General features: G+C 36.6%; 1 protein-coding gene across 1 annotated transcript in view; it reads left to right on the top strand.

Annotated features, from left to right (window-relative positions):
- The window catches only part of MIS18BP1 (MIS18 binding protein 1), a gene marked incomplete at both ends in the record, with an annotated part of 40,911 nt that overhangs the window by 24,551 nt on the left and 1,055 nt on the right, over positions 1–15,305 (top strand). The window contains 5 exons of the mRNA XM_080920177.1: positions 1,006–1,816; positions 6,078–6,250; positions 8,550–8,710; positions 10,635–10,783; positions 12,872–12,971. Of these exons, the coding sequence (XP_080776303.1) occupies positions 1,006–1,816; positions 6,078–6,250; positions 8,550–8,710; positions 10,635–10,783; positions 12,872–12,971 (1,394 nt within the window). The remainder of the gene's footprint in view (positions 1–1,005; positions 1,817–6,077; positions 6,251–8,549; positions 8,711–10,634; positions 10,784–12,871; positions 12,972–15,305) is intronic.

The raw sequence follows: 15,305 nt of genomic DNA, 5'->3' as shown, positions 1-15,305 counted from the left end.
GAGTCTTCTAATCCTTCCCAAACAGTTCCACTTAATGGGGACCAAGGATTCAAGCATGTGATCCTATGGTGACCATTCTGGTTCAAACTACTACAATAAGCATAAATAGGAGTTAATACAGTTAGAATTTTAGTTGGATTTGCTTCTGGATTCTCTATTTTGAGATTAGAGTGCTGGTCTCATTTTTTTTCTTCACTTATGTATAAGATCATTGAATAGATATCAAGTGCTGTATCTTTAGTTATTTGCCACGATAATTTGTGGAGTTTGGGAGAGATTTGCAAAGATGTGCATCTTTGGCTACACTGAGAATGAAAGTAGAGCTGTATGGATAGAGTTTCGCGTTTTCCTAATTACATCCTTAACTAGCACAACTTGTTTTTATCTTACATGGCTCCTTAGGATTAGTGACCCTAGTGGATTTCTTATGTCTTCTAACTATTTTTTATTGAGAATTGATTTTTAAAATATTTGTTTAGTATTTACTAATTCTTGAGTGTTAGAAAAAATGTTTATGAAAATTAAGTCTGACATTAATGATTTTCTCAGTCTAACTAATAGATAAGAGTGGTGCACAACTAAATGTAGGAGCAGTGTGAAAACTGAGTGGGAGAGTTTGGAGGTACAGCGGAGTAGAGAATAAGCTCTAAGCAAGCAATTGAGGGTCTTGCAGATAAGGGAAGGAAAATTTTAAGGAAGAGTAAATAGTGTAAGTTCAGACCCAAGTAATTTTGAGAAATATGAGGTCTCATACCCATAGAGTATGGTTCTAATATGAAGTCAGTAAAATACTGAAACTGTGTTGAAGTCCAGATAGAAAAGCTACATGTATGCCAGCCAACTGGAAAGTCATTGGCAGAATTGTGTACATGCTTATATTTGAAGTGACAGTGATCTAAATAGTCTAGTGCTTTGTGTAACATGTCAGGAAAAATTGTCTTATTTTTAAGAGTATTTTTCTCTTATACTTATGAGATTTTGTTTTTGATTTCCAATGAAATAAAGAGAGAACTGAAGTATTAAATGTATCCATTGATCCCTTGAGCTCATTGGAACAGCCTACCTATGACAAAGAAAGAAGACACCTGCCTCCCTGCCAGAAGAAAGCTTGTATTTTAATGACACCACTTAGAAGCAAAAAGTTGATAGAGCAAAGATGTATAGAAAATAATCTCTCTATTGAAGGAATAGCGGAGTTTTTCAAAGCAAAGCATCAAGTAGAAAGTGAGTCAGATGTACATGGACCTCCAAGTCCTACCAGTAAGTCCTTAGAGACCTTTCAGCATAGTGGGGGTTATAAAGGCAATGCCAAAGAGGACTGCAATGTATGCGACATAATCACTGTCAAACGTAACACTCAAATACTGTGCCCAAAAAGTAAAAAAATGCTCATGAACGATTTTAAGAAAAAGAACAAGTTGCCCCTGGAACTGCAGGAAACTGAAAATCAAATAGGTGTATCACGGTATAGCCAGTCCTCATCACATTTGTCAAGTGAAGAGAATGAAATGGAAGTTAAAAGTAAAACCAGAGCAAGAAATACAGAACGAAGGCTGAATCAGCAGAGAAAAAACACAGGAGACATCACAAAAGATATCCTCCTCATTTCACAGTCTGCAGCTGAGAGTGATCCTTGTATCACACCAAAGAGACCTAGATCTTCTGCTAAAAACTCACATCACAAATCTCGTGTTAGCAAGGACTTTCTAATTGAAGTTATGGCATCTGATACAGCTAACAGGCAATCGTTAGACCATCTACCTGGTTCAATGGATGATAGAGAATGGGATGAGCAAGAGTTACAGAAGCTTCATCGGTAAGTAGTTTTGTCCCTCGAATATCTGCAGAATGGCTACAAAACAGCAGAAAGGGCCTGACTTAAAGATAGGCTAGTGATGTTAGCAAGCTTTTCAGATGTGAGTAATTACTGTGCTTGTAACGTGATAAATCATATTCTTTAAGAACTGAAGTTAAGTTTTGGCTGGAGAGATGGCTCAGCAGTTAATACTCACTGGCAGCTCTTCCATAGGACCTGAGATTGATTCCCAGAACTCACTTAGTGATTTACAACCTAGCACTGAATTTGACTATAGAGACTTACTAAAAGCTTCAGTCGTGTGGTAGTGTGAAAACCAGATCACAGTTGACTTATGAAGCCTAAATAGGAAGATTAAAGTGCTGTGACAACATAGGTAGACAAATTAAGCAAACTAGCAAAGATGAGGACTAGAACGCCAAGTGTAATACAAGGGAGTGTGGAAACAAGGGAAGATCACTTGGTTGCTTTGTTGTCAAAGGGTTGGTGCTAGGGTAGAATGGTAGCTGATAGAAGTGGTGTAGTCAAAAGAAAGGAAATGTACCTGATAGAGGAGAGGCTGACAAAAGAATATACCACACTTAGCGTTCTATTTACTATGTGTCCTTAAAGTGTGTAGCTTTGGAATACATTTTAAATTCTTTTGAAAGTTCTTTCCGAGACAATTCTGTGACACTATACAACATTCCCTGATATTTTCAATTCCCTGCATGATCCTTTTTTGATTATTTTTCAGACAAATAATTCTTTTTTACTTTCTCAAATTCTTATTTTTGTCTGCTTTCTTGCTATATGTTCCTACAGTGATCCCCAGATTTATCTGTGGGCCTGAACATTTAGTGGTTAATGTAACTATATAAATCTTGCCTAAAGGATTGACTACTAAAAATAGAAAAAAATATTATCGATAATCATTTTTGATGCCCTTGGTAATTTTTAAAAATAAATTGGGTTTTTCTTGTTTTGTTTTGTTTTTGTTTTTTTACTTATTTGCTGTACATCCTGCTCACTGCTCCCTCCAGGTCACTGCCTCCCACAATCCTTTCCCCCATCCCCTTTTCCTCTGAGCCAGTGAGAGCACCATGGGTGCCCCATCCCCACCCCTGCTCCCCACACACAAAGAAAGGTGCTTTCTCTCCCACTGAGGCCAGACAAGGCAGCCCAGCTAGTAGAGCTTATCCCACCTACCGGCAGCAGCTTTGGGGATGGCCTCCCTTCCAGTTGTTTAGAACCTGTACATCTGCTACATGTGTACAGGGAGATCTAGGTGGTAATTTTTTTATTTCTGAAGAGAAAGTTCTTTCCATCAAATATATTTAAATTCTGCCATTATTGGTTAAAAAGTTTTATTGGTTGCTAAATAGCTATTCTATAGAAGCATCTGTGTGCAGCTTGTTTTCTTACTATTACTCCATCTTAGACCTCACCTATTTAATACCTGAACTGTAGGACAGCTTTGAGCTTGCCATTTGTACTCTCTATCGGGATAGACTAGCTCACATATCTTCAGGTTGGCCTTGAGAATGTCACTGAGACCTGGGCGGTAGCAGTGCACACCTTTAATCCTGGCATTTGAGAAACAGAGGCAGGTGGATCTCTGTGAGTTGAGACTGGTTTACAAAGTGAATCCCAGGACACAGAGGGAAAAAATGTAACTGAGATTCTGAACTATCAGTAAATTTCATTTCATTTAATAGTACTTCATATTTTATATTCTGCTTTAGGTGAAAAGCCAAGTACGCTAACAGTTTTACCTTGGCTAGCTGTATCTCTCAGCTTTTCCTTGTAATGCAACTTTTTAACATTACTTTGTTTTTAAATCCCCCCCCCCCCCAATCTATTTATTTATTTGTTTGCTTGCTTGCTTGAGATGGTTTCTCTGTGTAGACTTGGTTATCCTGGAACAAGACAAAGTTCTTGTACTATAGATCTGAGTTTCCCAAGTGCTTGGATTACAGACCTATACCAGCATATAAAGTCCCTTCCTTCCTTCCTTCTTTTCCCTCCCTTTCTCCTTCCTTCCACAATTGAAAACTTCAGGAATGTTGCATATCACCAAACCTGGGGTGAATGCCCATGTTTTTTGTTTTTTGTTTTGTTTTTCTCCCTTTTATAGCCTCACCTAAGCTGACTTAAGGCTAAAAGCAATCAGAAAATGGGCCTCCAGACAAACAGACGTTTGTCCATTCAGATTCTCAGTTCCTGCTTTTCTTCTTTCTTGGTAATCTAGTCCACTGTGATGCCACAAGGGCTATTAGCACATTTTTACCTATCACTTCACTGCAGCTATTTCTTATCACCCGTTCTGATTCCATTAGATGTGATCTGGTTTTTGTGAACAAAAAAAGTCCTTGCCAGTGTTATACTCAATTGATGAGCATCTGAAAAATGCAAGTTATTGTACGGTCTTATTTACTGAATTGAAAGCTTCAAGACCTTTGTGGTTTTTATTGTTTATGCCCTAGAAGGCAGGTGTTTGGCACATACAGTAATCACTGTAACAAGTTTATAAGAATATGAATTTATAAGGTGGGAGGGATGGCTTAGAGGTTAAGAGCTCTGACTGTTCTTCCAGAGGTCCTGAGTTCAATTTCCAGTAACCATATGGTGGCTCACAACCATCTGTAATGGGATCAGATGCCCTCTTCTGGTGTGTCTGAGGACAGCTACAGTGTACTCATATACCTAAAATAGATAATTTTTTTTAAAAGTATGTGTTTATGGGACTATAAGCACAGTCGGACCTACTTTGGATGATATGGGAACTAAGAGATGAAAGAGATCAAAAGTGAGCCAAAGATTTAATGTAAGTGTATTCATCTAAGGGAGAAGGCATATTGAGAAATCTTGAAAGGAGGCTAGAAAGAATTGAATACCAAAGTATGAGGAAAGAGCACATGAGTGGTGTGACTAATGCCAGTAGGAATATCACCGTAAGTTAGAGCAAGGTTTTAATGGCTGTAGTTATATGTTAAATTTGCCTCATTATTTACCTGTAATAACTTGGAAGATAGTGATAATTACTGACTTTTAGTAAATGCATTAAAAATTGATTTGAATGAAAAGTAGTTATTTTAGACAGTCAGATTTGCCAATAGTTTTATACAGTACTAGGGAACTTGATAAAGTTGAAGTATCATTGTCATACTAGTTAATTATCCCTAATCTGAAGACCCTAAAGCTCCAAAATCTAAAAGTCTTTGTCCTAACAAATAACACCAGTGAGAAATTTATAATTAACCTGTGACAATGGCTCACCAAACATAAGGTACATTAAAAAGACTATATGAAATCATCTTCTAGAGGTTGGTATGGCTTAATAGTAACATGCTTCCAAGCTATTAAAGAAACAAACCTCTATAATTGCATTTGGTCTGTATGTATGAAGATATATATATGAAACATGAACTAATTTCATCTTCTAACTGGATCCTGAAAAACTGTGTCTTAAGTATAAGAAATAAGGAATATTCACCCTGGGCCATTTTATGGTAATTGCTGAATTATTTATCTGGCTGAATTGTCACCTTAACCATAACATAACAAGTACTGGTAGGAGTATATGGAGGTGGGAATAGTATGGTAGGCTTTAACACAGTTATTTGCAAATGAACTTTTAGAGTTTCTTTTATAGTTTGAATTGGAACCACCTTGTATTTATACTTTTGTTAGTTTTTGAGATCCAGTATTACTATCCTTAACCTTTTATCTCTTGCCTCAACAAGATCACAGATGTATGTCACCATGCCCAGCTTCATTTTTATTATAAGTAGTCTTAAAAACATTAATTGTATGTATTAAAGGGCTTCCCTGCGATATTTCCAATTATGCATGTGTCATGCATTGATCATACCCACTCAAACCTAATCATAAAACTATGGAAGAACTAGGAGTTTGTCTTCTTATAGATTTAGTACTAGTAAGACTTGATAGACAAGACATAGAAGTTAATATATGCTAGAATTCCCTCAGAGATCAAATCATTGACTAGCTAGACGGGAAAAATGTTAAAAGATTAGAAAAATTTTCATATTTAATAGAAATAGTTTGAAGACATTTTACTAGACATATACTGTAACTCTTTATAGTTTATTATATTGTAATAATAAAATTATGGAATAGAGAAAGATTAGTATCATACCTAGAATGATTTTGGTTTTTAAAAATTCTTCAGCTTAGTAAATATCAGTGACTCAGTATGTTCTCAGTTATTTTTATTGACTTGGATTTCTTGTTCTTACCTGGTTTTGGTCTGCTGTAGTGCTTTTACATCTCTTCCAAAGCACATACCTGGCTTTTGGTCAGCTGTAGCTGTGGCAGTAGGTTCTCGAACTGCTGATGAATGCCAGAAGAAGTATATAGAAGAGCCCCAAGGCAGAGGATCCCGAAAACATGTCTCTAAGAAAAAGCAAGCCGACTCTAAGGTCCAAAATGGTAAATTTTATTATTGTCTTCTCAAAGTGCTTAGTGCAGTAGTTTTCAACCTTTCTAATGCTGTGATTCTTTAATAAAGTTCCTCATGTGTGGTGACCCCCCAACCACATAATTATTCTTGGTACTTCATAACTGTAATTTTTATACTGTTTTGAATTTTAATGTAAATATCTGATATGCAGGATAGCTGATATGCGACCCTTGTGAAATGGTTGTTTGGCCCCCCAAGAGGCTATAACCCTCAGGTTGAGAACCACTCAACCTGTTTACTCATAACTCTTTACCAGTTACATGTTATATTTATTCATGAATCTGTATCAGTTGTTTCTTTCAAATTTTAAAAACAGGAACACAAAAGATAATGTTTTAAGCCTTAACCAATGTACCTAATTCCATCAATAATAGTTTAGTGGCTTTTTCTATTTGTTCTAGGAAGCTTGATATTGGATAAATACTTCAATGTTTGAGACTTATAATTTAACTTGAGCATTTGCTTTTAGTCCCTGTCATCCTCTATGAAAACTACAAGATTTCTCTTTTGTAATCTGAGATTTACAGTTATCCATGACTGCTAGTAAAAAACGTTCTTTGTCAGGGAAGTTCTACAGTAAACATGGAGAGTACCTAATACCCATTGCATAATAACAATTAACAAATCAAGTGGATCTCATAGAGCACCTTTGTTTGTTCTTTATTTTTTTAATTGAACTTAGGGCCTTGTACATGCTAGATAAATACTGTATGACTCGGCTATATTCTCCAGGCCTGTCAGCAAGTTTTGTTGGGGGAAAGGAGAGATTTTTTTTTTCTTTTTTTGATTAAGTTATTTATTTACTTTACATCCCAATCACAGCTTCTTCCCCCACCTCTCCTCCTAGTCCTTCCCTCTCACCTTCCCTTCTACCCTTTCCACTTCTCCTTCCCTTCTCAGAAAAGATGAGCCTCCCATGGATATCAACCAGCCTTGGCCTATCAAGTTTCAGTAAGATTAGGCACATCTTTTATTGAGGTTAGACAGGGTGACCCACTTAGGGGAAATGGATCCAAAGGCAGGCAGTATAGTCAGAGACAGCCTGTGCTCCTGCCTTAGGAGTCTCACATGAAGACCCAGCTGCACAACTGTTATAAATATGTTTAGAGGGCCTAAGTCCTTCCCATGCATACTTTCTAGTTGATAGTTTGGTCTCTGTGAACCCTTATGGTCCCAGGTTAGTTGATTCTGTAGGTTTTCCTTTGGCATCCTTGACCCCTCTGGCCCCTTTTCAATCCTTTCTCCTCTTTCACAGGATTCCCCAAGTTCCACTTAATGTTTGGTTGTAGGTCTAAGATGCCTTTACTATGTTCTCTGGCTATCCTGGAACACACTGTGTAGATCACTCTGGCTCCTTCTAGTCTTTTAACCTTTTTGTGTGTGCTCTTTGAGTATCATATGAGCTAATAGCCAGTGGAGGAAGAATTATTTGTGATGTGTATGCTACCATGCTCAGAGTTACCTTCTGGCATTTACTTATTTGTTTGAGGAGTAAAGGTCTCACTTTCTTGTCCAGACTGAGCTAAAGGGACATCAGGCTGTGTCAAGGTACTGTATTCATAAAGTCACCACATTTTTTTGTCTCAGTTGTGCCTGTTGGGGGTTTTGGCCTCAGGAATAAAAGTTTTAGATGGGAGGTTGCCTCTTGCCTTTGGTCTTTTTTTTTAATTTAAAATTTTATTAGCATTTATTTGTGTATGTGCATACCTGTGTTTGTTGGTGTGTGTGTGCCAAGTCATAAAAATGAAGGTCAGAGGACATCTTTTGGGAGTTGGTTGTCTTCTACCATGAGGTCTCAGCTATTGAAGTCAGGTTCTCAGACTTGGAGGAGGGTGCCTCTATCTGCTAAGTCATCTTGCTGGCTCACCCTTGTTCTGTATAAGGAAATGCATGAGAATTAAGTCATTCTTAGGACAAAACACGTTTTGAAAAAGAGTGGGCCTGGAGAGATAGATGTGTGAGTGGTTAAGAGTACTTGTTACTTATGCAGAGGATTCAGGTTTGTTCCCAGCAACTCAGATGGTGGCTCAAAACCATCCACAATGCCAGTTCCAGAATATCACTGCTCTTCTGACCTTCAGCCGTGCTGAGCAGGTATGTGGCACACATAGGTTTCTGTAGGCCACACACATAAACAAAATGAAATAAGTCTTTAAAAATTTATTTAAAAAGTTATTTGTTCTGTAGGAAACTTAAGAGAGGCTTTTAGTTTTATAAAGCAGGTAGTATAAATGACCAAATCATTTTCAAAATGTTTTATTGATGAAGGTGAGGAAGATAATGCTAATGACAAGAAGACTATTAAGATAACTGCCAAAGTGGGAACTCTTAAAAGGAAACGACAAATGAGGGATTGTCTGGAACACTTGCCAAAAGACAACCACGATGACTTTTTCACTGCAACACCCTTGCAGAAACAAAGAATACGGGTAAGATTGCTGACTGCACAGAATCTGAATTTTTATATATTGCTAATATATATCACAAATAATAAAGTGCAGGATCTATAGTCTTTACAGACATGAACAAAAATATGAAGAGATCTGCTGATACTATGCCATTCTTATCAGTTTCTAGTCAGCTCTTGATTATTTCAAAGAGAATACTGTTATAACCTAAAACAATGAAGAGGTAGGCCAAGGACATTGCAAGATACATGACATCATTTTTCTTTCACAAAAATAAGCAAAACAACTGGTAGACAGGTGCATTTTTAAAGCCTAGACATTTACAAACTGAACGTTCGGAGACCAAAGTTGGAATGCATGCATACAGCTCTAGGGGATAGGCCTCTGTACTTCATCCCTCATGCTCCCAGATATCACTGTACTAGACAGGGCTTATCCTCACCAAATCAATTAGACCACAGTGCCACTATTGCTGCAGCACCTCACTGTGCCCTATGGAGACAGGTGGCTCAGCTGTGATACCTTAACATCCTGTATAACAAGTGAATGCTTTTATTCTTTGGAATCTGTGTGACAAATGTTGTTACCAAATCTCAAATGTTCAAGTTTAAAATAAAGACTCAGTAGCTCAGAGAGACAGAAAATATCCAGCTCACTTTCTTCCTTTGCTGATGTCCCAAAAGGAAAAATCAACTCTCCTTGCCTTTTCAAAAACCCCTCAAATTGAATGTCCCTCCCTTCTCCTTCCTGTGTATCTGTCTGTCCTCTTGACTTCCTCTTATTCTGTTTTTTTTCCTATGTTTACTCCCTGTCAACCGGTTGTTTGCACTGCCTCTTGACCAATGGTTGACATTATTTAATCCTGTTTACAATAAGCAGAAAGACTGTTGATTAAAGTTGTGTGCTGGGGCTGAGCCACACCATGAATAGACACAGGCTTTTCCAGTAAACAACACAATATCAGATTTCACAGTGTGACCACATATCCTGTAACATATATAATTAGTCTACATAATTCTCATAAGTACTGACATAATATTAGATGGGATGAATGCTGGTTTTATATGTAGAAAGAGATTAAGCAAACTTGCAGATCTAAAGCCAACATGTCAAGCTAGTCAGTGTTCCTATCCCTGCACAAAACATGACCAAGAAGCAAGTTGGGGAGGAAAGGGTTTATTCAGCTCACACCAGAGTTTATCACCAGAGGAAGTCAGGACTGGAACTCAAGCAGGTCAGGAAGCCACAGCTGATGCAGAAGCCATGGAGGGATGTTGCTTACTGCCTTGCTTTTTCTGCCTTGATCAGCTTGCTTTCTTGAAGAAGTCAGGTCTACCAGCCCAAGAATGGCACTACCCACAATGGGCTGGGCCTCCTTGATCACTAGTTGAGAAAATGCCTTACAGCTGGATCTCATAGAGGCATTTCCTCAATTGAGGCTCCTTTCTCTGTGACAACTCCAGCTTGGGTCAAGTTGCCAAACAAGGATGTATTTTAGTGGTTACATGTGCCAGGCCCTAGGTTCTATCTTCACCACTTCTCAGTGAGTTTAACCTTTACTTGGGTACAGAGATTAAACTCAGGTCACCCAGCTACACACAAGGACCTTTACTGGCTGTGCTTTCTTGGTTTTAGTCAAAGTTTTAGTGGGACATAACCATACTTGTTTGCTTTTGTACCATACATTACAACCTTCATACTGCAGTAACAGACTTGAATAATGCTTAGAAAATAGTTGACTTCCTCTGTTCTCCACAGCCTTTAGAAATAGGTGTAATTGTCTTCATTCTGTACAAGAGAAAATTGTTTTTGTAGTGACTATTCTATGTTCTATTAGTTTTAATTATAAAACTTTAAAATAATTATAGAGGAAAACAACCTAACCCACAAAATTATTTTGTGATGAGAAAAATTTGAGAACTTGGTGAAAATTTTTGTTTTCTAGTTGCCAAGTTTCCAGTACAGTCAAGATGATGATTTTCTGCTAGATATGGACAGGAATCCACCAACTCCATCGTCAGTTACTTCGCCGTTGGCAAACACTACTCCGAAATGTCAGCACATCAGCCCGAGTATGCTAGCCTCTCTAAACAGGTGCATGTGCACGTGATGCTAATTTCATATTCTAGTTAATTCAAGAACATTGAAACATTTTGTGAAATGATAAACTTAAAAGCATCAAGGGAAAGTTAGCATTTTTAAAAATGAATAAATAGTTGCTAAAAATTAAGCATGGTTAGTTTTAGCAAGTTATGGGTTATGTTAATGTATAATATTAGAAGTGGAATAATTTTAGTTGACATTTTTCAAAAAGATATACTAAAAATTTCAACTAAAAGCACACACACATATGTACATGTATGTATATATATATATATATATATATATATATATATATATCTCATTAGTGATATTATACTGTTAGCTAACAGTCTAACTCAAATGCAAAATCACTAATGAAAAAAATTAATATTATGTTTTATCTATCAGCAATCACTGTCTACAGTATTAAGACTATTTAAAAAGCTTGTTTTGCTGGGTGTGGGGAAATGGCTTGGTGGTAAAGAGTACTTAGTGCTCTTACAAAGAACTTCAGTTAGGATCCTAGCACCCAAGTCAGGCAATTCTGAATTCACTGTAGCTCCAGGAGAGCTGACTTCCTCTTCTGGCCTCTATGAGCAGTATTCTCATGTGTAGAGCCCCCACCCCAACTTCCAAGGTACACATAATTAAAACAAATACTATAAAACTTTTAAAAAGGAATATAAAATAACTTAATACAAAATAGTTCCCTTTAACGTATTTAGCATTAGCTAATTAACAGTGAAACAGTGACCTTTGTTCAAGATGTTAGTGAAGAACTATAAATCAGCTGTGCAGATTCATTTGTTACCATCTATTACTACAACCGTGAACTTTGATCCAGGAATCCTACTTCTGTAGCCTAGTGTTTAGTTTACTGAGCATACCTTTAATTCCAATACTTCGGAATCAAGACAGACAGATCATTGAGTTTAGGGACAGCCAGGACTACATAGTAAGTGTGTACAGGGTTACTTTTTATGACAATTTGAGAACTATTATAAAGTAAAAAACTTAACTTCTGTTATACAAAATAATCCCTTGGAAAGTAAACCTCTAGGGTGCTAATCTGGGTAGACCTATCATTCACTAAGCAAAGTATTAGCAGCTGGTGGGTTTGTTCATTTGTACAGTCTTCATGATTAAGTTATGTATCTTAATATATAATCAAACAAGACACACAATTATATAGAAAGAAAGACTTGCTAAGTTACATTAGAACTTGATATAATTGGTAGGTGTAAATTGATGATTTTTAAACTAGGTATAGTCTAAAAGAGATCAACTGTGATAATTGGTTTCTTTAATGAAAATGAACAACAAAAGTAGTAAAGGTTGGAAGTGAACAGTTTTAGGAATAAACCTAGATGGCATCTTAGTTATTGCACTGTGGCTTTGAAGAGACATTATGACTACAACTCTTCTAAAAGAAGACACTTAATTGGAGCTTTCTCACTGTTTCAGATGTTTATTGGTTCATTATCATGGCAGGAGCTTGGGGGCTTGCAGGCAGACATGGGTCTGGAGAAGGAGCTAGAGGTCTACATCTAGACCAGCAGGAAACAGCCAAAGACCTTAAAACCTTAAAGCTCATCCCCAATTACATACTTCCTCCAACAAGGCCACACCTAACCCTTCTCATCTAATGCCACCCCTGATAACTAAGCTTTCTAACCTATAAGAATATGGGGGCTGAGCTGGAGAGATGGTTCAGTGGTTAAGAGCACTGAATGCTTTCCTACAGGCCCTGAGCTTAATTCCCAGCAACCACATGGTAGCTCACAACCATCTGTAAAGAGATATGATGCCCTCTTCTGGTGTGTCTGAAGACAGCTACAGTGTACTTACACGTAATAAACAAACAGACAAACAAATAAATAAAAACACTAAATTGTTTTAAAAAAAAAAAAAGAATATGGGAGCCATTCTTCTTCAAACAACCACAATAGTATAGTGACCAGTTAGCAAAATATAGTTATCTAGAATAATTTTTTGAGTAAAGTTAAAAAAAATTAGACTTTTATTAATTGCTGTTTAATGTATGGGTAGAATTATGATAATGTTGATTTGATATCTTGGTATTATTTTATATTCACACAGGGATGATTGTGATAAATATGTTTACCATATGCAAAAGAATGCTAAAAAATATGGCAAGAGTAATAATGGACTTGTCTGGGGCAACATTAGGAAAAGAACAGTAAGTGTGTTAATTATTGATCCTACGCTATATTTAGTACAGCTATAGTGCTTGAGTTGTTGTATAACTGTCTATGCCCTCCAGGAACTTACAACCTAGTCTAATTCTAATATGAATTTACTAGTGATGTTAGGACATAAGGACTGTAGGATTATAGGGGACAGTTTCTAGACTGAATTAACTGAACCAAGAAGAGAATGGGTAAAAATTCTCATTTAAGACAGATTAGAAAATACCAGTCCAGAAGGGAAATTTTAAGCAATATATAAAAATATTATACCTATTCAACTGATTTTTTTAACTTTATTTTAAAAAACAAAGATAAAAGAAAAAATTTAAACATTTTTGCATAAATATATACAAATACAATTGTGTCAGTGCTTGGCTTTTTTTTTAAAGTTTGATACTCTGCATTAAGGTCTTACTAGTTACAATGAGCAAAAAGTACATGTAAAACAGGATGTAACCCGGAATTAGTCAACGTTTTCTTGGTGTGTAAGGATTGAGCATGACTTTTTTGATGTTGTTGTTTTCTTTTCTTTTCTTTTTTTCTTGAACTTCACACAGTCTGTGAGTTGTTTCTGGGGCAGTGAGAGCCTCTGGGGTTAGCATCCCAATATCAGTGACTGCATATTATGTCTGTTCTTTTGTGACTGGGTTATCTCACTCAGGATGATATTCTCTAGATGCAGCCATTTTCTTAAGAATTTGGTTAAGTCATTGTTTCTGATGGCTGAGTAGTACCACAATTTTTGTATCCATTCATCTACTGAAGGACATCTGGGTTCTTTCTAGCTTCTGGCTATTATAAATAGAGCTGCTATGAGCATTGTGGTGCATGTGTCTTTGTTTGTATATTGGAGTGTCTCTGGGGTATATGCCCAGAAGTGGAATACCTGGGGTTTTTTTGGTTGGGAGGCTTTTGATGACTTCTTCTATTTCTCTAGGTGTTATGGGATTATTTAGATGGTTTAGCTGGTCCTGGTTCAACTGATTTTAGAGTAATTGATTTATGGCTTTTAAAGAATAAGGATTTCATCCAATCTTTTATAGCTTTGAAACAGTTTCAGATTCTTTTAGATTTAGTGACTCAATTTTTGTTTTAACATTTAGTATAAAATCCAAGCACAGGAAAACTTTAATTGGAGGCTGCCTTAACAGACCCTGGACAAAAGACACATCTGTGTGAAGTGTTGGAAGCATTACTCAGTAGGAGAGCATTGTCTGGTATGCCCACAGACTGCCCTGAGTCCATTCCTACTACCATCTCAGAAACGCACTTTAACTGGGACTCTAATGGCGCAGACCAGTAATGCCAGCACTTGGGAGGTGGAAGCTGAGGATCAGGAGATGAAGTTCAGTTAGGGCTTTGGGAGTGTGTAGTCTCAACAAAAATTACTTTATTTTTTTGAGGTATTTGCACTGCTTTTTCCTTTTAAATCCTTCCTCTCCACTTGCCCTCTTTAAAATTCATAGCCTATTTATTTAGTTTTTAGTCCTTTGGATTGTCTTTTAGATTTTTAGTTTTCTACTTTAAACCTTATAATTATGGACATTTGAGTAGCAAGTAACCAAGTATTTAGATTCTAAGAAAGGTAATTAACTCACTTAGGATTTTTTTCAAAGTAATCTTGAAGAATAATTTATGATTTGTGAGATGACTTCTAGAAGTAATTCTTCAGACCAGATGTGGCCATCTCCTCCTGTCTTTGAAATCTTTATACTACAAATTCGCTTATGTAAAAGTCTTCTTAGATTGAAATTATATAATCTTATCCATCCTCATGAGCTTAGCCACAAGAAATAGTAAATACTTTATTGGAGACCTTGGTTTAAAATGAATTTATTGGCTCATTTCTTAAGAAGAAACCTGTTTCAGATGTGAAATAGCAGATTACTTCTCAGTGAACTTCAGATTGTTCTCTCCAGTTTCGTATCCCTTAATGAGAATGAAACTTTGGTTCTTGAAAAAGGCTTAATATTAACATTATTAGGAAGCCTTGGAACAGGAACCCAAGATTGGACTTCTAGTCCAGTTTCTGTTTTCTTTTGTTATTTGAGCTTTGTTTTGTTTTGTTTTTGGTTTCTTGTATTCAGAAAGTACCCAAAGTCAGCGTTTCCTGAATTTAAATGTTCATTGAAATTCTTTGAGGTTCTTAAGATTATGATGCAGTAGACTTGAGATTTGTATTTCTAATAATCACTAGTGATGTCTATTCTGTTGATCCATGCATGGTCCATGGATCTGCACAGAAACTGCAGATTGATTGTTGCAGATTGCACTTGATTGTTCTCTCTGCTAAATGAGAAGAGGTAAATTTTGATATATCTTAG

The sequence above is a fragment of the Micromys minutus genome (genome assembly GCF_963924665.1).
Source record: "Micromys minutus genome assembly, chromosome: 1".
NCBI classification, from domain to species: domain Eukaryota; kingdom Metazoa; phylum Chordata; class Mammalia; order Rodentia; family Muridae; genus Micromys; species Micromys minutus.
Note: the sequence above shows the minus strand (reverse complement) of the source record. Positions and strands in the feature narration are given on the sequence as shown.